This window comes from Hypanus sabinus, chromosome 6 (assembly GCF_030144855.1).
Source record: "Hypanus sabinus isolate sHypSab1 chromosome 6, sHypSab1.hap1, whole genome shotgun sequence".
Classification (NCBI taxonomy): Eukaryota; Metazoa; Chordata; class Chondrichthyes; order Myliobatiformes; family Dasyatidae; genus Hypanus; species Hypanus sabinus.
Genome location: NC_082711.1, coordinates 60,197,712 through 60,223,953, shown reverse-complemented (window position 1 = coordinate 60,223,953; position 26,242 = coordinate 60,197,712). Strand labels below are relative to the sequence as shown.

The 26,242-nt window shown below is 40.0% G+C and overlaps 1 protein-coding gene across 1 annotated transcript in view; it reads left to right on the top strand.

Annotated features, from left to right (window-relative positions):
• The window catches only part of LOC132395008 (G patch domain-containing protein 8), a 525,927-nt gene extending 500,098 nt beyond the window's left edge, over nucleotides 1-25,829 (top strand). The window contains exons 3-4 of the mRNA XM_059971340.1: nucleotides 16,601-16,731; nucleotides 21,158-25,829. Coding sequence (XP_059827323.1) covers nucleotides 16,601-16,731; nucleotides 21,158-24,926 — 3,900 coding nt within the window. The 3' untranslated portion in view covers nucleotides 24,927-25,829. The remainder of the gene's footprint in view (nucleotides 1-16,600; nucleotides 16,732-21,157) is intronic.
• The last annotated feature ends 413 nt before the right edge of the window (nucleotides 25,830-26,242 follow it).

Below are 26,242 nucleotides of genomic sequence, written 5' to 3'. Positions count from 1 at the left end.
TGATTGTTGTGCTGTTGTTACCCATTCAAGTGACCAACATGAAAATCCTGGTCCCTGTGTACGTTGACAGAAAGAGAGCATGATTTTATTGCAAATAGTTTACAACACCCTCCCTTTATTTCACATTTCTGGCATTTGCTGGATTTTGCTTTTCATATACAAGTAGGGCACCAGACACAGGGATTCACAACAAGGAGGTCCATGCATCTGCATTACCCCTGAGAACCCTGAAGAAGGCCCCATTTGGGAGGACTTCTTGAAGAGACTGATGCAGTTGCATGATGAGATGGCTGGTGTGCAGTTGGCCCTATCAGCTGAATGAAGGATCTGTCAAGGAGTAGACAGACTCCACCTCCATGGCGTTGTGGAAGGTTGTTCTGTATGCAGTCAGAACAAGGCCTCATTGGCAATCCCATGACACACCACTTAGTGGTGCAGATGACAGCCAATGTAGAGACACAGTCTGAGACCATAAATCATTTCTATTAATGATTTGGATGACGGAATTGATAGCTTTGTTGCAAAGGTTGCAGACAATATAGAAATAGGTGGAAGAGCAGGTAGTTTTCAGGAAGTAGAGAGGCTACAGAAAGATGGATTAGAAAAATGGGCATAGAAAGGCAGCATCCATAATTAAAGACCTCCAGCACCCAGGGCATGCCCTTTTCTCACTGTTACCATCAGGCTGGAGATACAGAAGCCTGAAAGCACACGCTCAGTGATTCAGGAACAGCTTCTTCCCCTCTGCCATCCAATTTCTGAATAGACTCTGAAGCTTTGGACACTACCTCACTTTTTTAAATGTACAGTATTTCTGTTTTTGCACATTTTTAAGTAATCTATTCAATATATGTAATTGATTTACTTGTTTATTACTATGTTTTATTTTTTTCTCTCTCTCTGCTAGATTATGTATTGCATTGAACTGCTGCTGCTAAGTTAACAAATTTCATATCACATGCCGGTGATAATAAACCTGATTCTGATTCTGAGAAGTGGCAGATGGAATGAAGAGTTGGGAAGTGTATAGTTATGCTCTTTGGGGAGAAGAAATGGAAGGGTTGACTACTTTCTAAATAGAGAAAAAATACAAAAAACTCAGGAGCCAAGGGACTTGGTTCTTATGTAGGATTCCCTAAAGGTTCATTTGCAGGCTGAGCCTGTGACAAGGAAGGTAACTGCAATGTGAGCATTCGTTTCAAGAGGGCAAGAATGAAAAAGCAAGGATGTAATGTTGAGACTTTATAAACACTGGTGAGGACTCACTTGGAGTATTGTGAGCAGTTTTGGGCCCCTTATCTTGGAAAGGATGTGCTGAAACTGGAGAGGGTTTAAAGGAGGTTCACGAAAATGATTCCAGGATTGAATGGCTTGTTACACAAGGAGCTTTTGATGGCTCTGGGCCTGCATTCACTAGAATTCAGAAGAATAAGAGGTGACCGCATTGTAACCTATTGAATGGTGAAAGTCTTTGATAGAGTCAATGTGAAGGGGGTATTTCCTGTAGTGGAGAGCCTAAGACCAGATGATGCAGCCTCAGAATAGAAGAGAGTCCTTTTGCAATGGAGATGAGGAGGAATTTCTTTAGCCAGAGTAGTGAATGTGTGGAATTCATTGTCACAAGCAACTGTGGAGGCTAAGCCTTTACATATATTTAAGGCAGCGGTTGATAGATTCTTGACTGATTAGGGCATGAAGAGATACGGGGGAGGGGGATGCAGTGGGGGGAAGCAAGGAGATTGAGGCTGAGAGGAAAAATGGATCAGCCTTGCTGAAGTGGTAGAGCAGACTTGTTGGACCAAATGGGCTAATTCTTCTCCTTATGGTCTTATCAGTTTAATAGTTCAATGTAATCTCACCGTGATCCAATTCGGTGTCTTGTCTCCTGTCACATGGTAACAACCCCTAAAGGTCTGCAAGAACAACACATGTTACCAAGTGCCACTCACGGGCAGGCTTTTACTCTCAATGGACAAAAGATGCACCCCCTGAACAGGTCAGTGTTCTCCAGAAGTGGAACAGATATGACACATCAGCAGTTCATTCATGCATGAACAAGGAGATGCTACACGTCAGGATAATGCTTTAGTGCAGGGGTCAGCAACCTTTACCACTGAAAGAGCCACTTGGACCCGTTTCCCACAGAAAAGAAAACACTGGGAGCCGCAAAACCCGTTTGGCATTTAAAATGAAATAACACTGCATACAATGTTTTATTTTGCCTTTATGCTATGTATAAACAAACTATAATGTGTTGCATTTATGAAATTGATGAACTCCTGCAGAGAAAACGAAATTACATTTCTGCATGCAACAAAAACATTTTGAACTCCGAAAAAAAGACGTTGGGTTGAAGGTTACTTTTAAGTAAAATACTCAACGTCTATTTGAGTCCTTCTTGTATTTATGAAAAACGCCAAACTTAAATTTGCCGCCAGCAGCAAACCAAAAATAACGTCAGCCAGCTGTCAACCTGAAAAATAAAAGGACTATTTCACTGAACAATGAAAACATATGAATATACGTAAAATAATAGGCAATTAAAATATTTATCATACTTGTTCAGGTTGACTCACACCTGACAATGCAGTCGTATTCAGTAGGGATGGATCGATGCTTAGGGGACTGACCGGGAAGGATAATGTGTTTTTTTCCTCTCTGAACTCACAGAAGCGTTTCCCAAACGATGTTTGCATTGCGATGATTGCAGAATGTAAATACTCCGAATTTATCATGTTGTGACCTTGTTTGAACTCTCTCAAATTGGGGAAGTGAGACAATGTGCCTTTCTGTAAATCTCTGGCAAGCAACGTCAACTTGCGCTCGAATGCCAAAACATCCTCCAACATGTGCAGGGCTGTACGTCCTTTCCCCTGAAGAGCTGTGTTCAGCGTGTTCAGGTGCGCTGTCATGTCTACCATGAAGTGTAGCTTTTCCAGCCACTCTGGCTGTTCCAGCTCAGGAAAGTTGAGCCCTTTGCTGCCCAGGAAAGTTTTCACTTCTTCCAGACACGCGACAAAGCGTTTCAGCACCTCCCCTCTGGACAGCCAGCGATAAAAACACGTTGTAGCGGTGTGCTACACGCAGTCAGTAAACTGCAGTCAAAATAAAAGATAGCTTTATTCGAACTAAACTGCCTTGCTTTTAAGCCTCCCTCAACCTGCCCCCCATGGGCGCGGATGCTGCAAAAGACACGTACTCACAAATCCCCGCAGGCTATCTCCCTTAGCCTGAACGCTGGCTAATTGTGAGCCGGTTCGGATGTGTCAGGAAATGGGTCGCCACAACGTCTTATTTAGATTGTACAAGATCACCATAATCTTCAAATTTAGATTTACATTTCAAAAACTAACAAACTAACATAAAATACATTTTAATTAAATACTGACCATGTAGTGGTGTGCTACACGCAGCGCTAAAATTACGACACGGAGTCGGTAACTGCAGTCGAAGGAAAAAACTTTATTCGAAATCTTCAGCCTCACTTTTAAGCCTCCCTCAACCTGCCCCCCATGGCGCAGAGGCTCCAAAGCTCTGTGCTCGCAAACCCCCGTAGGCTATCTAATTGTGAGTCGGTTCGGATGTGCCAGGAAAAGGGTCGCCACAACCAATTATTTCCCAAAGCAACAGGGAGCCGCAGCACAGACGTAAAAGAGCCACATGTGGCTCCGGAGCCGCGGGTTGCCGACCCCCGCTTTAGTGCATGAACAGAGTCATACTCCTTGCACACATCAGCTGCTCCTACCTGAGCAGCTGAGGTGTGCAAGAGCAGTGTCACGGAGCAAAGGATCTTTGAGTGATACAACATGGAAACAAGCTCTTCAGCGCAATTTAATGTCTCATTTGATTTCCCTCAGTTATAATCACAGCCCATATTGAAAATAATTTAGTAGATGACATTGCAGAGATAAGCCACACTGGTGTGACAGCTGTTGGCATTTCTGCACACACAGCCATGCCTCACCCAGAAGAGCTGTTAGGCAGCCTTGTCATCACTGAGAAATCTTTCGAATGTGTATGACAGCAGCTAATTGGTGGAAAAAAAAGCCAACATCAAAATCACACACACTGTAAGCTTTGGAAGGTGAATGAGAGTACTACAGCCAGTTCAGAAGCTGCTCAGTCAGTACCCCAGCACCAGCAGATGCAGCAAACCAGTACAGACTCTTACAAGTTAAGATGGCTCAATGAAGGTTGTAGGCTGCACTGAAAAGCTCTAATTTACAGGTATATTATTTAGGGAGGAAACTGGCAGTTGAGGCAGTGGAATGCTCCTCCTGAAAGATGGTGGAAATCAGGGTCCTCGTGGTCTCCCCGATGACTACATCTGTGAGAAGTGCACCCTGCAACAGCTCTTGACAGCACAGCGCAAGGAGATGGAAGTCCAGGTAGATGCACTCAACATCATCCTGCTGGATGAAGAGATCACGGATGAGAGTTGTGGTAAGGTGCAGGTTATAGATAGTTGAATGACCACCAGGAGAACTAAGCAGACAGTGTAAGATTCCATTATGGTCATTCCTCAGAAACAGGTATGCTGAGAGGGGGGTGAGCAGTCAGAAGTCGTAGTCCAGATGGGTAGCAATGACAGAGGCAGGAGCAAGGATGAGGACTTGCAAAAGAATTTTTAAGGAAGTAGGTGAAAATAGGACCTCCAGGGTTGTAATCTCAGGATTACTACCCATGTCATGTTCTAACAAAGTGAGAAATAAGCACCGATGCAGTTTAGTGCATGGTGAAGGAGCTGGTGCAGGAGGGAGCACTTCAGATTATAGATCATTGGGCTCCCTTCCAGAACAGGTGGAACCTGTACAGTGTAAATCTGAACAGGAAGGTAACTGATACCCTCGCCAGAAGGTTTGCAAGTGCTATTCCGAAGGGTTACAGTAGAGTGAAGAGATATGGGAATCACAGTGGCAGGGTAACAGATAGCAGGGTTGGGGCAAGAAAGATGGTATGACAAGAAAAACTGAAAGGAAGGACAACAAGGGGCAGCATAATAAACATGGTGGCCCCCTGTATATCAGTGAGGCACAACATAAATTGGGAGACCACTTCGCCGAGACCACCAGTGAAAGCAGGATCTCCCAGTGGCCACCCATTTTAATTCCACTTCCCATTCCCATTCTGATATGTCAACCCATGGCCTCCTCTACTGTCGCGATGAAGCCACGCTCAGGTTGGACGAGCGACACCTTATATTCCATCTGGGTAACCTCCAACCTGATGGCATGAATATCAATTTCTTGAACTTCTGGTAATTACCCTCCCCCTTTCCTATCCCTTTTCCCTCTCTCACCTATCTCCTTACCTGCCCATCTCCTCCCTCAGATGCTCTTCCCCCTTTTCTTTCTTCCATGGCCTTCTGTCCTCTCCTATCAGATTCCCTCTTCTCCAGTTCTGTCTCTCTTTCACCAATCCACTTCCCAGCACTTTATTTCACATCTTCCCCCATCCCGGTTTCACCTCTCACCTACTAACTTGTGTTTCTTCCTCCATTCCCCCACCTTCTTACCCTAACCCCTCATCTTTTATTTTCCAATCTTGATGAAGGGTGTTGGCCTGAAATGTCATCTGCACTCTCTTGCCTGGTCTGATGAGTTCCTCCACCATTGTGTGTGTGTGTGTTGCTTGGATTTCCTGTATCTTCAGATCTTCTATTGTTTGTGATGGGACTGCTGGCTGGAAAATGTTTATTTCAGTGCTAGGAGTATTATGGGTAAAGAGGGTATGGATCAATACATGGAATTATGATGTTGTTACCATTATAGTAAATCAGAACCAGGTTGAATATCACTGACATATGTCGCGTAATTTGTTATTTTGCAGCAGCAGTACATTATAATACATAAAAATTTTAAAAACCATAAACTGCAATAAAACACACACACACACACACACACACACACACACACACACACACACACACACACACACACACACACACACACACACACACACACACACACACACACACACACACACACACACACATATTCCAGTTAATTGGGACACATTGGAACAATACATTTTGGCCCAATTAAATGGCTGCACCAATTATCCAAATTTTCATGGAATAGTTGGAGCCCCTTCACCAGGCTTGTAAGCAAACTTAACTCATTAGCCAGTTCTGCCATGTACTCAGTGGTGAGAAGGCCACCATTCGCAAACACTATACATCTAGTGTTGGTATGATTTGGGGTTCAACCAAACAGGAACATTGTCATGTTCTAATTTTAAAAATCTCAAACTCAGCAAATGCTTTGCAAATACTGCCCAGACAATTATCGGTCAGCAAGAAATAACAGATTGTACAGATCTTACAGACTTGTAAGAAGAAAGTTTATTTATTAATTTCAGTTTTATCAACAGTTATTAAAAGAAAAAAAAGAAAAAATTTAAAGGGTCTATTACAGTTAAACCAGTCTAAATGTGCACATGATCGTTGGAGCCCATTTCTTCCAAAAGCTGGGTATAACCATTACTCACGACACTGAATTCTCATCGCCAATCAGCAGTAAAGCTTCCCATCTTGGACTCCTTTATCTCGCAGAGCACTTCTTGCAGTCACATCTTCTCGTCAGATCAAACCCTATGGTTGTCTCTCCCAATCTTCTCTTCTCTGAATATCCTGCTGAAAAGACCACAAACCCCACCAGTGTCTGTCACAAATGTCTCTTTGCCCACCCTTTCTAGACCCTTGTCCCAGTTCCACCATCCTGATTGGTTGACACAACATTCCTAAGTTGAACATCATAGTCCCTTATAGTTTTGCTGAAACCAAAGCATTCTACCAACAGGACACACTGCTTTTGCAGAAAGCTGCTAAATGAAATACCCCACAGCACATCAGTGGAAATCTTTCTTTTCTTTCTTTTTCAATCTTTTTATTGATTTTCACATATACACAAAAAAAATAACATAATAATAAGTAAATTATAAATACAATAGACTTGAAATCACATTGATAATAAGATAATAATATCCTACTAAACATCAGCAAAAGAAAGTACCTTAATCAAGTCCACATGATTATATGAAAAAAAAACAAATAACCATTAAAAAAGAAAAAAAAATATTAAAAAATATGTGAGAAAAAATATATGTTAAAAAAAAATAAAACACTAAACTAAACTAACATAGGCAATAACAACAGTTTACAAGTATAAGATAGTGTCAAAGAGCTCCGGAACTCCATACCTGAACATGAATAAGCAGAAAGGTCCGGAAAAGGCCAAATTAATTCATATGAAAATGTCGAATAAACGGTCTCCAAGTTTCTTCAAATTTAATTGATGAGTCAAAAATAGTGCTTCTAATTTTTTCCAAACTCAGATAAGAAATAGTTTGAGAAAGCCACTGAAATGTAGTAGGAGGATTTACTTCTTTCCAATTTTGTAGTATAGACCTTCTGGCCATTAATGTTACAAAAGCAATCATTCGTCTGATTGAAGGGGAAAACTGATTGCCATCTTCATTTGGTATGCCAAAAATTGCAGTAATAAAATGAGGTTGTAAATCTATATTCCAAATTGAGGAAATAGTAGTAAATATATCCTTCCAATAATTATGTAAAGTGGGACATGACCAAAACATATGGGTCAATGAGGCCACTGCTAAATGACATCTGTCACATAGAGGGTTAATATGAGAATAGAATCGAGCAAGTTTATCTTTAGACATATGAGCTCTATGTACAATTTTAAATTGTATTAAAGCATGTTTAGCACATATAGAAGAAGAATTAACCATTTGCAAAATTTTTTCCCATTTATCTGTTGATATGTTATATTGAAGTTCTTTTTCCCATTCTTGTTTAATTCTAACTGATATTTCTGGTTGTATCTTCATAATCATATTATAAATAAAAGCTACTAATCCCTTCTGACAAGGATTTAAGATAAAGATCAAATCTGTAGTATCCATCAAAGTTGAATTAGGAAAAGATTGTAAAACTTTATGTAAAAAATTTCTAATTTGTAAATATCTGAAAAAATTAGATTTAGGTAATTCAAATTTATTAGAAAGTTGATCAAATGACATCAAAGTATCTTCAAAAAAGAGATCACGAAAACATTTTATACCTTTCCTTTTCCATATGTTAAAAGCTTGATCTGTCCAGGAAGGTTTGAAAAAGAAATTAAATAAGATAGGGCTATCAAGAACAAAGTTTTTCAAAATAAAGAACTTACGAAATTGAAACCAAATTCGTAATGTATGTTTAATAACAGGATTAAATATTTGTTTATTAAATTTAACTAAATCCGTAGGAAGACAAGAACCAAGAACAGAGAATAGAGAATATCCCTTTACCTCATTACATTCCAAATTTACCCACTGTGGGCACAGTGGTGAATCCAAATCCAATTTCCAATACAATAAATTACGAATATTATTTGCCCAATAATAAAATCTAAAATTAGGTAAAGCTAAACCACCATCTTTTTTTGATTTTTGTAATTGCTTTTTACTTAACCTAGGGTTTTTATTTTGCCACACAAATGAAGAAATTTTTGAATCAATGCTATCAAAAAAAGACTTAGGAATAAAAACTGGTAGGGCTTGAAATAAATATAAAAATTTCGGTAAAATCATCATTTTGACAGCATTAATCCGACCAATTAATGATAAAAACAAGGGAGACCATCTTGTAGTAAGTTGATGAATTTGATGGAGCATAGGTAAAAAATTCATTCTAAATAAATCTTTATATTTCTTGGTAATTTTTATACCTAGATAAGTGAAGTTATCAGTAACAACTTTAAATGGTGTCCTATCAGTCAATAAAGTTTGTGCATTTAAAGGAAATAATTCACTCTTATCTAAATTTAGTTTATAACCAGAAAAAGTACCAAATTGAACCAACAAGGATAAAATAGCAGGAATAGACCTATCAGGGTCAGAAATATATAACAGCAAATCATCAGCATAAAGAGATAATTTATATAACTTCTCATTACGGGTAATACCAAAAAGTGGAAATCTTAACCAGGGCATTACATTCTTAAAAAAGGGGAAAAGACAAGCTTCTGGTTAACTGAGTAGCAATTTATGTAATTAAATGAAATACAGAACAAATTAGAACACTACCAATGCCTTTACAGTACTATAAAACTGTGTATTACTTCTGAACAGTTATTGACAGAGGTACTCATCGACTGTGTTCTTTTGATTGACTGTAAATGAACAAAATCAGCACAGACACCCAGTGCAGATAATGGACTGCCTTCATACAATGTTGTAGATGATTACGTCCTCCAAATCTTCATTGGTGTTGTAAAATTCAAGATGATTGTCGATATCTTCATAATTCCTAACTTGTTGAAGTAGTTCAATTATTCAATTTTCACTCCTGTTTGTTCCTGACCTCTCCAAGCCTAAATGCTTGAAACCAAGGTGAGTAAAACAGTTCCAAATTGTTTTACTGCTTATTACTCTCCAACATTCCGTGACAAAAACCCCTGCCTTTTTAAAAACTAATTCCTACTTAAAAACTAATTGCACTAAGCATGGAGCAATGTCTAATGGCCATGCAGCTACATGAGACTGATGTTAGTTAGAAGCTGTTTGGCAACAGGATCCTGCCCAAATAAAGTGGTGTAGTGTCCCAAATAAAGGAAGGGACTCCCAGCTATTTTATCAATTATGTTTTGTTCTTTAAGAGTTGTCCTGAATAAATGGCGCTCCTGATTAACTGATGGCCCAATTAAATAGAATCCGCTAGTATGTAAATATTATATCTATCTATCTATCTATCTATATATTTATTTATTTATTTAAATTAGAGGAGTCTATTCAGAAATCTGATGGCAGGGGAACAGCTGCCCCTGAAATGTTGAGTGTCCTTCTTCAGTTTCCTGTACCTCCTCCTTGATGGTATCCATGAGATGTGGGCATGCCCAGTGGCAGCTCAGTGTTTCTGGATTTCATTGTTTTTTACATAATAACAGATTGGGGTGGTAAAAGAGGTGGAGGGTTTGCATTAGTGATAAGGGAGGACGTCACATCAGTACTCAGAGAGGGCACAACGGAGGGCTCATCTACAGAGGCAATTGGGGAAAGTGCCAAAATAAGAAAGGTGCAATTACTCTGATGGGATAATACTCTTGACCACATATATACAGTCAATTATATATACTGTATATTATACTATATGGCCACTGAGAAGTGGAGGAGCAAAATGTAGAGAGATTATATAAAGGTACAGGAACAACAAGGTTGTTATATTAAGCTCCCTAGTTTTCATGGAACTTTTAATACAAGCAACGTAGATGGGCTGGGATAGCAGGAAAGTGCTCAAGCACACAATTAGGAAGGCTGAAATGGGGTATGAAATGTCCTAAGCAAGCAGGATCAAGGAGAATCCCAAGCTATTATATAATTATATTAAGAAAAAGATGATAACTGATGAGAGGGTGAGTCTATTTAAGGATAAAGGAGGGAATTTGTGCTTAGAGTTGGAGCATGTGGCTGAGGTAGTAAATGAGTACTTTGTGTCAGCATTTGCCAAAAATAAAAGGATTTGGAAGACAATGAAGGCAGATTGTTACATGCTAATTTCTGAGATGCTTTGAGATTAAGCAGGAGGTGGTGCTGGATCTTCTGAAAACCATTTAAATGGATAAATCCCCAGGGCCTAATGACATATATCCCAAATATTGAAAAAAATGCAGATAATGAAATTGCTGGGGCTTTGCTGAAGATCCTTGTGTCCTCAGGATCAGTGAAGTCCCAAAGGACTGGCAAGTAGCAAGTGCTGCACCGTTGTTCAAGAAAGGAAATGGTGATAATCCAGGTAATTGTAGGTCAGTGAATCTCACATCAGTGGTAACGGAGAGGGTACTGAGCAATAGGATTTTTGTACATGTCCTGCTTATGGACGGTCAGCATGGCTTTGTGTGGGGGCAAGTTACGCTTTACAAAGTTAATTTAGTTTGTTAAAGAGGTGACAAGGAGCTAGATGAGGGTAAGGCAGTGATCATTATCTACATGGCCTTTAGTAAAGTATTTCATAAGGTCCCACATGGTGGGTTGATACAGAAGATAAAGATGCATGCCATCATGAGTGAATGGCTTGCCAGTAGAAGATGGAGAGTAGGACTAGAAGGCTGTTATTCTGGCGGGAGGTCCGTGGCCAGTGCAATTCCACAAGGATCGGTACTGAAGCCTCTGTTTGTCATGAATATGAATGATTTGATGAAAATGTTGATAGGTGGATGGATTAGCAAATTTCCATATGACACCATGTTTGCTGAAGTTGTGAACTATCGAAGGACTATGAAAGTATACAGCAGAATACAGATCCATTACAGGTCTAATCAGAGAAGTGGCAAATGGAGTTTAATCTGGGCAAGCACGAGGTGTTGCACTTTGTGAGATCAAAGGAAAGGATAAGGTATACAGTTAATGGCAGGCCCCTTGAAGGCTCTATAGAGGGAGCTTGTGGTTCGAGTGCATAGATGAAGGTGTCCAAGCAAGTAGCTGAGGTGGTAAAGAAGGCACATGGCACATCTGCCTTCATTGCTAGGGTTGGTGAGTGTAAGAATAGCTGCAGCTGTATGATGTTTTATTTTGCCTGCACTTGGAGTATTGCATGCAGTAATGGTCGCCCCTTTATTGGATGTTGAGACTCTGGAGAGTGTGCAGAAGAGGCCTTCCAGGATGCTGCCTGGAAATTCATTGGTCAGAGGGATTCAGCAAGGCAACGATGTTCCATCGGAATTCCTATGTATAAACTGTTGTTTCTGTCTCCATCGTGACAGAAGGATCTTGCCACATAATGGACCCAGCAAAGTTTGAACAGTGGCATTTTGACATTGGTGGCTTGAGGATGGGGTGCCTTTATTCTCAATGCATATCTTGACTCTACATTCCGAGAATCCCACGTAGCTTCTCTAGTCTACAGTGAGTTTCTCCAGTATCCATTCCAAGTTTTTCAAATCACAAGTACTCAGGTTCCCAGCCTTGTGGTCCCATGACTCAAGTCTGCATAACAAATGAGCGCTTCAAGCAAGCTTATCAATTGATTCAACAAATCATCATTCAAGTCAATAGTGTAAATTCTGGAAAAGCCCTACTCTAAAAGCTGATTCCTAGCTGGAGTGTGCAAGTACACAAGTAAATAACCCTTTCAAGAGTATTTTTAACCCCTTGAAGAAAGTCATAGTACACACTGGGAAAATTGAACTTTCATGTAGCAAATTAAACAGATCTACAGAACCAGCTAGCTTAGTGATGAAAGAAATCTGTCTATGCTGTCTTGATCGGTAAAACTGAGAGCATATCCTAATTGCCTTTTGAAAAAAATTGTGAAAGATAAAACACTGTGAGCAAGATTTGAAAGGGTTCTTCTCTAAGTTTCATGATTTCAAGGTTTCCCAAGGACTTTTCTCTATGTTCCCAGGAATTTTATTTTTCCAATTGTTTCCAAGGCTTATTCAATGTGTTTCGGGTTCCTTAATGTCTTCCCCATCTCGAGGATTCCCAAACCTCGCTCTCGGCCCCACCTAAGGTTTCTTGATCTAAGTCTGTTGGGGGTCCCAGGTCTCTCAGTCTCTCTACATCCCTGAGTCTCCCTACCCCTCGAGTTCCCCAAGCCTCCCTCTCAGGTCATTCCTGGATCTCGCATTTTCAGGTTTTCCTGGGCCAGCTATAGGGAGGGGGGCTGCTGTAGTGACTACCTCAGGCCTGTGCAGGGTATTACAGAGCATTGGACCCTGAGATTTTTAGAGCACCTGAATTGGTTCATTGTTGCTTAACAACAGTTATTAATGGTTTGAGAGTTCCTTGTTTTTTTTTCTTGAGCAACTCACTCTTTGTAGCGCAGTTTCCTGGTGCTTTCAGTTTAAGTTTATTTTGATATGCTCAGATTCTGTGTAAGTTTTATTGTTGAAGCAGATGCCCAATGAGCTCCAATTGGAGGGTCCTCATTTTGAGAATGATCCATCTCATGGTGTCACTTGGTCAAGCTACCTCTGTAAAAGCTCTTGTTTCTGTCTCTACTTGGAAGTCTTTGGCTCCAATAGTGGCATTGTACACCATGGCAATTATCTACCAGCATCACTGAAGGACATCCTGGACAAGCCCCTTATCCAGCAGACACAGGTCTGTGGCGCCTCAGGGGCTGCGCCTAGCGAGGGGGGCCCTCTCACAACCACGGATTCGGCAGCGCAATAGATACAGCAATTGCACTCGTGAATATGCATGTGTCAGAGAATTATTATTTCATTGTGATAGTATTTAACTCCATTCATTCCATCGTAGTATTTGTCGAGACCTGGACACAGCAACACTTTGCTGCCTGTTTGCATTCCGCCTTGCCTGAGAAATCAGACTGTCGAGTCAACTGACTCTGAAGACTAGCGGTATTCTTTTTTATTCGCAGTTGTTCTTTTCAGTTGCAGTGTAGGCTTCATTTCCAATTTGACAGTTTTAGTTAATGGCTCTGTTTGACCTAGTGTTTATTGTTTTCTTTTCCCTTTAACACTGTTCACATTAAAGTCTGTGAACTATTGACCTGCTTCAGTGGCTCCCACTCCGCACTTGGGCCAGATCCGAACCGGGTAACACATAAATAGGGTAGACTGTCAGAATCCTTTCCCCAGGGTAGAAATGTCAAACACCAAAGGACATGCTTTTAAGGTTAGATGGGGAGAAGATTAAAGAGTACATGGGGTGTAAGTTCTTTTATGGAGTGTTTTAGGTGCCTTGAGTAGGTTACTGGGGTAACATTGGAATCAGACAACTTGGAGTTTAAGATGCTTTTAGATAGACACATGAATATGAAGGGATGGAGGCATATGAATGATAAAAATTGTCAGCAAGACTGGCACAGTGTCATCTAGTGCTGTACTATTCAATGTTACTTTAAACATGGGGTGCGTGATTAGTCAAGGGTGTCAATGGGTAGGCATCAGACTTTGGAATAATATGTGGTCTGTTACGTCCGTGGCCCCCTCCTTTTTGAGAATCGCAAGATCACTATTAAGTCAGGTCAGGAGACCAGGAAATGAGAGAAAGACATGCAGAATACACAGAGAGTTTGGAATGTGTCCTGGCCTCCGAAAGGCGGAACCATTGATAACGGCTATTGTCTCTTGGAGATGGAATTGTGTATTGAATACTGTACGATTCATCAAAGCCCCCAGGCAATGAACCGAGGGGGGTTGGTGGAGGGATTGTATCATCCCATCCTGATTGACATCTGAGACCCCGTGAGTGGGGATAAAAGAGGGTCTGGGGAACAGCCCCTCAGACGCACCAGAAGAAACGCTAGAAATCCTGTAATAGCGTAATGGCGAAAGCCGGTGGAAACAGCCCACGTGCGTCCTTTTCCATTTGCCTCGGAATTGGTGGGCCTTTACCACGGAAGCACGGCTTTAGCTAACCACAATGGGGAAATCAGTCCCCAATGACTCTCGAAGGATTGACATCATAAAAGGAATGGGCAAGTTAAACCTCCGTCTTTCTCTCCAACCAAAAAGCTGCAGCTTGAATGAACTTGAATGACTTTTATATTTCCATCGGACAATACATTACCCCCTAGACAACGATAGAGCTATTTCTTATTGATTATTATTATACCCACGCTTTTAGATTTAGTATTGATGACGTATATTATCTGTATGTTTGCATTGATATTATTTTTGTGTCTTTTTATCAATAAATACTGTTAAAAATAGTACCATCAGACTTCAACAGACCTCTCTATCTTTGCTGGTAAGTGACCCAGTTACAGGGTACATAACAGGTCAAAGCAAATTGTGTATGGAAATGCCTGGATCAGCTTACAAATTTTAGACATTCATTCCCAAAGTATGCTACACCTTTCAAGGCCTACTTGCGTTCTGTTAGGCTGCTTAAGACATGAGCAAAACTTGTTTCCATCTTGCCACAGGCCAACTTTTGAGAAGAATCTTGTGTCATAAAGCAGTGGTCGAAACAGGAGTGAAACTTTGATGAGATTTGATAATTCAAGCCTCCCTTCCTGGGGACTGCTGGCTGCTGCATTTTAGTGCTTGCCAGATGTCTGCTAAGCAGCAGGTACTGTTAAGTTGAATAAAACACAATCCTACATATCCTTTTTTTTTTCAATTTGATTCTGAGCCACAGATCTAACAATCTGAGGAAGGGACTGGCATACCCCTTAGTCACCAACATAACGAGTTATTTCAAATATTCAAATGTTACATAGTTCTCCTGAACTTATTGCATAGATAATGATAAATGTTTCTGCAATCTGTATATTATCTTGGAATTACAGACAAGGTTCTGTTGTTTTGAGGACAAACTATCTTTTGAATAACATTTTGGAACATAAAAATTACTTGAGTAAGTATTCGCACAAATTCTTGTTGTCTTCTGAGCTTTTTGATTGTTTATATACGGTAAACTGATTAGCTTAGCCAAGCCTTTTGAATCTAGAAGAAAGAAGGGATATGTGGCAAAGCAAAGGATATTTTTGTGTGATTGGTTGTGCCAAGATTTCATTGTCAGGGCTTGTTGATGGGAGAATTTCCTTGTACATTTCTTGAAAGAGATTATAACAATTATTCTGTCCCAATCCTCCTCTATTAGCATGAATAGCATTAATAAACACCAATAAACCAAACATTTTGTTGTGTGGAGACATTTTAAAACCCTGGGGAGAAAATATAATTTGCCTGCCTTATAATGCTTTGTGTGTGTTCACTGCTTTGCAGTGTGACATTTTTAGCTGATGTGTTGAAAACATAATACTGAGCTGCACAGTTCACCAGAGTGAGTTTCGTTTTGCTAGTGTAAATAGCTGCACATCTTTATGTCCCTCATTTCTCTAGTGCCTGCATCATTAGTGTAAATGTGCTATGGGCAGTTTGGTGTCCTGTTTTTAGTGCTGTTTTTATTTTGGCCTTGTTTGGTCGTCATGTGGACTGTAAGTAGTGAAATGGCATTTGCTCTCCACTGCCTGCTATCTGCAGTACCAAAAAAGCATTACGTTCTTCCCTCAACAGGTAGAAATTTTCTCTTTTTGCCCCTTGCACAAATATGTTTGCAGATGAGCAATATGCAGTGGCAGCTGAAATGCAGCATGTGACATGTAGAAAGAAGAAACTTTGCAGCCAATTGCTGTACCATTTTTCAGATTTGACAGTTGAAGTAAAACCTTTTGCATATGATTGAGGCCAAGACTGGAGCTGTACTGTTCCAGATTTCTGCCTGTTTTATGCTTGGGCACAAGATTAGATCATTTGTTTTCCTACTCTTTGTATTGTATGTCATGTGATATTAAATTGTAACATAGCTGACCATTGCACTTCAAAATATATTTGTAGATAGTTAGCTTTAATTATCGTTTTGGGTGATTTTTTAACAGCTTCATTTGCAGTTTCAGCATTGCAAGACATAAAGAAATACTTGAAGAGATTTAATAACTGATGTATATCATGTTAACTTTGTATTATATTATTTTTCACTTGTGCAAAGGGGCACATTTTCAAGGCAGGAAAAGAATTGATTTTGACTCTGCTAATTGAAAGTGTTCAGTTCATATTGCAGGCCTTAAGTAGACATATTTCCCAAAGACCAAGTGATCACTGAACCTTCTGCATTTTTATAACAGAGACTGAAAGAACTAAAACAAAGAGAATTTGCTCGAAACGTAGCTTCGAGATCAAGGAAGGATGAAAGGAAACAGGAAAAAGCCCTCAAACGTCTTCACCAGCTTGCAGAGCTGCGGAAACAGTCAGAATGGTCAGTCTACATTAATGTTTGAGTTATGAATGTTTAAACCAATATTACACTCTATTGGAAGAGATAATAATTTTTCAAAATTTCACAGACCCAAGATACATGTATATAAAGATTGTTTTAGCTATTGTATCATAAAAATAACAACTAAATACTACACTTCAAATAAAAGAAATAAGTTGTTAGATTGCGTGCACAGTGCATGATTTTGGAGACTGTGCAAAATACAGGAGTTACAAATGTTTGTGAGTAAAGTTTAAGGGCTAGATAAAGTTGGCATTGAGGTTATCTGCAAATGAAACTACAATCATGTATTAGATCAGCACTTTCAAGGTAATGGGTAATTTGCAAGTTAATATCAGCTTCCAGGATGTTAGCAAAAAAAAAATAATATAAGAGTAATTGAGTCATAATTACAGCAGAAAGGAATGAATATTGCATTGACTTTGAGCTAATATACCTAGATTGTGCATTTAAATATCTTTGCAGTCTTTTGCCTTTTATGTGATAAAAATAGTAACTGCAATATTGTACCACCTTTACATTCTTAACATTAGACACCTAAAAGCTAATAATTATGCATTGAATATTTTTTCAGAACAGGAAAGTGGAAAGCTCTTATAACAGTTATTTCCTGTTCATTTTACTATCTGAATAGCTCATGCCTCCTGTGAGTCTGTCTTTCCAATTGTTACTCATCACAAAAGATACAGTTTTCTTCTACATTGGACTTGTTTGTGCAGTCATTAGGTAATGTGCAGAATTTCCTGAAATGAAACAACAGTAATCCTGTCAATTTACAGCCAAAGTCTAATTAATGGAATGAGCCTAGATTTAAGCTCATCATGTGACAACAGCTTTTGGAGGAATGAAGGATGATCTGATGGAAATAGATAACATCCCAAAGAAGCATTTCAGAGTACCCGTTGAGATGTTTTCACTGATAAATGTCACTTGGAATTGGGGACGTTGAAACGAATAAAGGAATGATTACTTAAGATCGTAGTGTGTAGTAAGCTCTTTTCACAGTGTGTGGTGAATCTCTGGAACTCCCTATTCCAGAGGGATGTGAAGGCCGGATCATCAGAGGTGCTTAAAGTGGAGGTAGATGAGTTTTTGAAAGTTCAAGGAATTGAGGACTGTGAGGAATTGTGCAAGAGAGGAGATTGAAGATTCAAGATTGTGTACTGTCATTCTGCAGCACAAAGGCAAAGGATAACAAAATGATTGTTACTCTGGATCCCCTGCAGCATAAAAAGCACAATAAGTGTGAAAACCACAATAAATATAAATATAAAAAAATTATAAACTGCAATGCACAAGTAACTGTTGGTTGTGGTCATATATAAGAAAGAGATTAGAAAAGCTAAAAGAAGATACGAGGTTGGTTTGGCAAATACGGTGAAAGTAAATCCGAAAGGTTTCTACAGTTATATTAAAAGCAAGAGGATAGTGAGGGATAAAATTGGCCCCTTAGAGAATCAGAGTGGTCAGCTATGTGTGGAGCCGAGGGAGATGGGAGAGATTTTGAACGATTTCTTCTCTTCGGTATTCACTAAGGAGAAGGATATTGAATTGTGTAAGGTGTGGGAAACAAGTAAGGAAGTTATGGAACCTATGACAATTAAAGAGGTGGAAGTACTGGCGCCTTTAAGAAATTTAAAAGTGGATAAATCTCCGGGTCCTGACAGGATATTCCCCAGGACCTTGAGGGAAGTTTGTGTAGAAATAGCAGGAGCTCTGACGGAGATCTTTAAGATGTCATTAGAAATGGGGATTGTGCCAGAGGATTGGCGTATTGCTCATGTGGTTCCATTGTTTAAAAAGGGTTCTAGAAGTAAGCCTAGCAATTATAGACCTGTCAGTTTGACATCAGTAGTGGGTAAATTAATGAAAAGTATTCTTAGAGATAGTATTAATAATTATCTGGATGGATGGGATCTGATTAGGAGTAGCCAGCATGGATTTGTGCGTGGAAGGTCATGTTTGACAAACCTTATTGAATTTTTTGAAGAAGTTACGAGGAATGTTGACGAGGGTAAGGCAGTGGATGGAGTCTATATGGACTTCAGCAAAGCCTTTGACAAAGTTCCACATGGAAGGTTAGTTAAGAAGGTTCAGTTGTTAGGCATTAATGCTGGAGTAATAAAATGGATTCAACAGTGGCTAGATGGGAGATGCCAGAGAGTAGTGGTGGATAATTGTTTACCGGGATGGAGACCGGTGACTAGCGGGGTGCCTCAGGGATCTGTTTTGGGCCCAATGTTGTTTGTAATATACATAAATGATCTGGGTGATGGGGTGGTAAATTGGATTAGTAAGTATGCCGATGATACTAAGGTAGGAGGTGTTGTGGATAATGAGGTGGGTTTTCAAAGCTTGCAGGGAGATTTATGCCGGTTAGAAGAATGGGCTGAACGTTGGCAGATGGAGTTTAATGCTGAGAAGTGTGAGGTTCTACATTTTGGCAGGAATAATCCAAATAGAACATACAGGGTAAATGGTAGGGCATTGAGGAATGCAGAAGAACAGAGAGATCTAGGAATAACAGTGCATAGTTCCCTGAAGGTGGAGTCTCATGTAGATAGGATGGTGAAGAAGGCTTTTGGAACGCTGGCCTTTATAAATCAAAGCATTGGGTACAGAAGTTGGAATGTAATGTTAAAATTGTTCAAGGCATTGGTAAGGCCAAATTTAGAATATTGTGTGCAGTTCTGGTCACTGAATTATAGGAAAGATATCAATAAATTAGAGAGAGTGCAGAGACGATTTACTAGGATGTTACCTGGGTTTCAGCACTTAAGTTACAGAGAAAGGTTGAACAAGTTAGGTCTCTATTCATTGGAGCGTAGAAGGTTGAGGGGGGATTTGATCGAGGTATTTAAAATTTTGAGAGGGATAGATAGAGTTGACGTGAATAGGCTGTTTCCATTGAGAGTAGGGGAGATTCAAACGAGAGGACATGATTTGAGAGTTAGGGGGCAGAAGTTTAAGGGAAACACGAGGGGGTATTTCTTTACTCAGAGAGTGATAGCTGTGTGAAATGAGCTTCATGTAGAAGTAGTAGAGGCCAGTTCAGTTGTGTCATTTAAGGTAAAATTGGATAGGTATATGGACAGGAAAGGAGTGGTGGGTTATGGGCTGAGTGCAGGTAGGTGGGACTAGGTGAGATTAAGAGTTCGGCACGGACTAGGAGGGCCGAGATGGCCTGTTTCCGTGCTGTGATTGATATATGGTTATACATAAGATTATCTTAAATGCATAGACTGATTGTACTTAAATAAAGTGATGCTAAGTGCAGGAATATCTGAACATAAGGTAACTCTGACAGGAAATGACTCTTGGCAAGAGGAATTCCTCTAGGTAGCAGCAGGGCACATGAAAGCACAGTCAGACTGAGACTGTGTCCATGTAAGTGTGAGGCGTGAGTGCAAGCATAAGTTGGCAGTGCAAGGGGGATGAAGGGGGCTGTGGATAGGAGTGGCTGTTCTGGACGTAGTGGTGGTGAGATGGCTTAATAGGAGCAAGTGTTGATCAGCTTGATGGCTTGCAGGAAGTGACTGTTTCTGATTCTAGCAGTCCTGGCCTGGATATTGCGTAGCCTCTTCCCTGATGGGACTGGGAGAGACAGTCCATAAGCAAGGTGGGTGGAATGCTTCACGATGTTGCTGGCCTTTATCCAACACCTTTCTTTATATATGTCTTTGATGGCGAGTAGGCTAATGCTAGTGATGCGTTGGGCAGTTTTAGCTGCCCGTTGCAGAGCTCTCCTGCCCGCTGAAGTGTGGTTTCCATACCACACAGTGATGCAGCATGTTAGATGAGGCCAGAGGCTCAGCCGCTTTAATCACCTTGAATGGTGGGGCAGGCTTGAGGATCTTCCTGCTCCTATTTTCTGGTGTTCTTGTGAATGATAATTCCTTTACTGGTGAAGGGAATTGGTTAAAGCAACATTATTATGCCAAAGTAAAGCTCAGTCATTGTGGGATTATTATAAATGATAATATAGTCTGATGTATACATATCACACTATTTATAGTCTGAAACCCTAAAGCAAAATAAATTGCAGTTTCGTTCTATGAAAGTTGCAGCAGGTATAGCAGTTAAGTGTTTCTGTCACTGTCAGCATTCTCAAGGTGCAAACATATCCCAAACAATGCTCAGCTTAGTGTTGTAACACAAAATAATATTTCCTAGCTCTACCCAATGAGTGTCTTGTATTGCAACAACATGAGACTTGAATCAAAATTAGTCAACTAAATTCTTCTTATTTATTGATTACCAGAATACCTAAAGATACTGAAATTACAAGTAATTATTTAAATAGCTGTCAGAATAAAGAGATCTGAAAGGATGTTACTTTTTGCATTATAATCTTGCTTATAATGGCAATGTGACTCAGCGTGTACTCTGTTTGGTTTTCATACAGCGCCTCAGGAAGTGGTCCCATGTTCAAACCAGCAACAGTAGCCATTGACAATCACGTGAAAGCAGCTGTCAGTGGATCCTTTGCCAAAGGCAGAGATAACGAAAGAAGGAGCAATACCCAAGCATCTTTCATGAAAGAAGAGGCTCTGAAAAGGACTCAGGGAAACAGTCTGCATTGTCCCCCACGTGGTGGCCAGTACGATCAGTTCGGCTTAAGGCCCTTGGGTCTCTTCACAAAGAAAAACAACCCATGCATCCCCATTCAGAAGGGCAGTGTCTCCTTTTCTTTTTCCAAAAAAGCTCCAGTGAAGTTGGAGTCGTCTGCTTCAGTTTTTAATGACACCATTGAAGAGAAGCATTATGAACAGGAGCCGCTGAGCCATAAAGTGAAAACAACAGCTGAAGCAGAGGTCTCACTGGTAGGTGCAGGGACAAGTAGCATTGCAGACACGGAAAATAATGAACAAACCAAACCGTCCCAGGCTTTCAGTAGCACTGAGAGCAATCCTTTTGCAAGGGTTAAGAAGCTGAAGGCGCTCATGTTAAAGGAAAACAAGGATGAAGCTGAGAAAGAATGTCATTGCTATAGTCCTACACATTGCAAAACTAACACACATTTTCCCTTCTTGTTTCTTATGAAATCATCAGAAAAGACAGGCATGGCTAAAGTGGTAAGTCATAATGATAACCTTCATGAATCTCAGACTGATGGTTCTGATGCAAAACGTTCCGCTGTTCCAGAATTTGGGAATGAAAAGCATGAGAACCCAGATGCCAAGAGAATGGCAGCAGCACAATTGAATTCTCCTGCTCAGCTACAAACAAACACAGAAGAGGTAGGGAAAACACTGGATCAGGATGTTTGCAAGATGAAAGCTGAAGAAACATTAGGGTCAAATGAAAAACAAACTGAGGCCACAATACCTGCTCAAGGAAAATTGAGCAAGGTAGAACCAGTACACAGGCCGTACATTATAACTGAACCCTTTCTATCAGTGCTAAGTAAAGATGAATCAACCAGACTTCAGTGGCCGTCTGAACTTTTACTCTTCACGCAGACAGAACCATCCCTATCATACAGCTGCAATCCTTTGTATTTTGATTTTAAATTGTCTCGAAATAAAAGTAGAGAGAGTGGTGCCACAGAGGGGAAAAACAATAAGGACTACCAACAAAATGCAGCCGTTACAACTGAAGGAGATAATAGCTCAAGCACAGTTGCAGAACAAAATGGAAGTACAGAAAAAGAGCAAGATCCAAATAGGGGGAAGTCAGTGGTGTCACACAAGTCAAAGAGCCGAAAGAGTCACAACCAATCCAGCAAAAAATCTAAACAGAGATCAGACTCTGGCCGTGTGAGGAAGAGAAAGAAAAGACTGAGGAAAGAGGATAAACATGCATGGGAAGTCACAGAGCCCGGATTGCAGAATACTGAAGGAAGTTGGAAAGAAGGGAAGAATTCCAAACTCATTCCGAAACGACCTTTAGAAGGCATACATGCCCATTCCAGTGAGGAACCAGAGCAAGTTAGCAGTAGTATTACCAATAAACAGACAATTCCTCCTGTTGATTTAGTCAACAAAAAACAGAAAGTGTCAAGTAGTAGTCCTTTGAATATTAATCAAGTATCATGTGAAGATCGAAAGGCACACAAATCCAGACACGACAGTCTTATCTCCAACACTAATGACAGTGACAGCACTGAGGAGAATCACAGAAAGAGTCAGAGATCATTTTCTCACTGTAGTTACGAAGATGATTCACAAAGTAATTCAAGCGACTGTCGAAAATCCAGAAGCTATTCATCTTCACAAGGTTCATCATTGAGGTCATCTTCTGATACTTCAAGTGATCACAGTAGAACTAGTCACAGAAGCAGAAATTATTCTGATAGATCCAGTGAATACAGCAACAAAAGCCGGTCTCGGTATTGTTCCAAGAGGCATCATAGGTCACATTACAAGTGTCATTCCAGACAAAAGAAGAAAAAGCACAGCTACTCTTCAAGTTCATCATTATCTTCTGATGATGATCATTACCACAGGAAAAGAAGTGGCAGTCACAGCAGAAGTCGAGGCAGTGCCCAAATTAGGATGCAGATGAGCAGAACAGGCCGATTACATAGCAGGAGCAGGAAGTCCAGAAGCAGACAACCCCACAGTAGGAGCAGAAGTAGATATAGGAGTAGGTCAAGGCATAGTAAGAACAGACAAGAAAGCAGCAGAGGTTCCAGTTTGAGAAGGTCGCGTTCCAGAAATACAGACAATTGCAGGCATGAAATATCCAGTAAAAAGCTATCAAGGCACAGATCTTTCTCAAAAGGCAGAGTTTGTCATATAAAGTCATCACTTTGCAACAGTGAAATAAAAAGAGGTTCAGGAAAGCACTGTGGAATAATAAAGAATGAAGATACAATGCAGAATTATAGCCCCATTGCCCCTAGTTTATTCCAGAGAAATATGACCATTGGTTGCTCTATTTTCCCATTGAAGGAACTCATTCAAGATGAAAGAAAATCCCATGTGGCAAAGCAAATTTTGGAAAATGAACAATGTAAGGACAATGAAGGGAAAACAGACACCAGAGAATCAGCATCAAGTATAATGGGCCTGAAGTCGAAGGATTCTCCAGAAGCTTACTTTGGTCCCAGGCTTCCCCCTTCTATGGATAATGTGACGTTATGGTCTTTAATTGGGAAGTTAACAGCATCAAAAAAAGTAGGTGCAAAAAAAGATAATATTAGCAAAGGGAATGAGCCTGAACACTTGGAATGGAATGGGAATGAAACACAGTCTACTGGCTCCCAGGAAGAAAGTCTTGAGTTCAAAGAAACACATGAGGATAAAGTGGACATTGATCAAAGTTCAACATGCAATGCATCAGAAATGGCTGAGAAAGAAAAGGTTGGTCTTTCAATATACCAAGCACAGGCTACTGACGAAAGTATTACTCCAGACCCTGAAGAAATGTCTAATGTTGTTTCTTCCACTGCAGATGTTTTTACTGATAGTTCAACAGCAGTCAAAGAGAAGAATTCCCGAATGACATTTTACGATTCTAGTAGTATAAATTCAGTTCCATTGGGAGAGATTGTGTTTGATTATTATGGCGCGAACTCACAGAGTGTTGATGAAATGGACCCTCAATTCAAGGAATGTTCTAAATCAATCTCACCCCCTCTGGCAAGTCAACCCATAATCTTCTTACCGGAAGAAATGGAAAAATATAGTAAATTACAGTTCCAGGCACAACAGCATATCCAGCAGCAGCTCCTTGCCAAACAAGTCAAAACTTTCTCATCATCTGCAGCAGCAGTTGCTTTCACTCCAGTACCAGCATTTCAGCCAGTTTCCCTTCAACAGCCTTCTGTTTCTACTGCCTCTTCTGTGACCACAGTTCACCACACTCTGCTCCAGCACCATGCTGCTGCCTCGCTCACGGCTGCTCTCCACCCTGGCGCCCATCACCAAGTGATGTCTCAGCTTCACCACATCGCCCAGCCACATGTTGCACCCTTTACTTTCTCTCCAATCACTCAAGCCATTATTCCCGCTCACCCCGCCACCTTCCTGGCCGGCCATCCACTGCATTTCATCCCGGCAGCAGCCATCCACCCAGCCCACCTGGCACTTCACCCACTGCCTCACACTGCCCTCTGCCCAACACTGTTTGCTCCCCACCCTGCTGCGTCAGCTATTCACCTCCACCCTTTGCTTCATCCGCTGTTCCCAGGGCACGAACTGCAGCATCGCTCTGGTCCAAGCACTTGAGACAAGCAGCTGAAGTCTACAGCAATTAAAATGTTAGGATATTCATTCACGGTGGCAAACTTGTGTGCATTCAGCTGCTGAAACAAATATGCTATAACTCTCTTTATTTCTACAGTTTTGTTTGATGTTTCTAATCTAAAATTTCCTACCTGAGTCCCTATTGAAGTTTAGCTTTCTATGAATGAAGTTATTAGATGGTGAGCATCAATGCCCTGTGCATTAGAATAGATTTCTGTGTCATAGCTTCCATCTGACTTTATAATAATGATAATTAAGTGGAAGTGTCATAGCGTTTTCCAGATGTTCTCTTCCAATTTGCCCTCAGGAGAGAACAATTCTTGTTAGAACACTGGTCCAGCAATCCATTTTCTTTATTTTAAATCCTTCAAGCCCTTCAAAATCAAAATGTGTAATTTTTATCACACTTTCCACCAGTTTTTTCAGATATATTATCTTTTTGTTACCTTGACTGTATCACATTGTAATTATGCTGTTAATAGTTATTTAGGCTTTAGTTTAAACTGGAAAAAAATCTTCAAGGCATTTGTATTTTGTGTAAAAAAAATATGCAGAGTACAGTGTACGTGGGTAGAATTGGACTGGATGCTCTAAATCCAGTGCTATTGTTTAGGTTTTTTCCATGTAATATGGAATTATTGTACTGTATAATGCAATAATATTTTTCCATAATAAATTTTGTTCTATCAATGAATGATAATGTACAGTATATAACATAATTCCTTATGTAAATAACGTCAATACAGTAAAGTACTATACTTTAGAAGTAAAATTCTGTACTATATTCTCCCAACCAGGTATATTATCTTTTTATTCAATGTATTGTATATTTGTCTTGAAATTTGTTAGGATTTAAACACAGGTGTCTGTATAATATACTGTCCTGAAAAATAATAATTGTGGTATGACAGAACTTGGAAATAAATTATGACAGAACAGACTGATGAAAAGATGTAATGTTTACTGAACTTTGTGGAATTTGTGTAATACCGATGATTTTTTATTGGAATGTAAATTTACATATATTTTATAGCACAGTAAAACAACTTTGAGCTTTTATTTTTGACAAAAATAAAACTTTGTTTTTTTCTAATCAGGCCTGTAACTGATAGGACAAATGGGCTCCTTTTCTATTTAGGAAAACCTGAAATAAATCATTCGAAAAAGCACCATAAAGCTCATTTCATAGATCAACGAGTGGTCATTACAGTAACTACTTTTTATTTTGTAAAGAGACTATTGAGTAAATTATAGGTTGTCAGAGCCATTTCAAGCCTGACATTATAAGGAAGAATAAA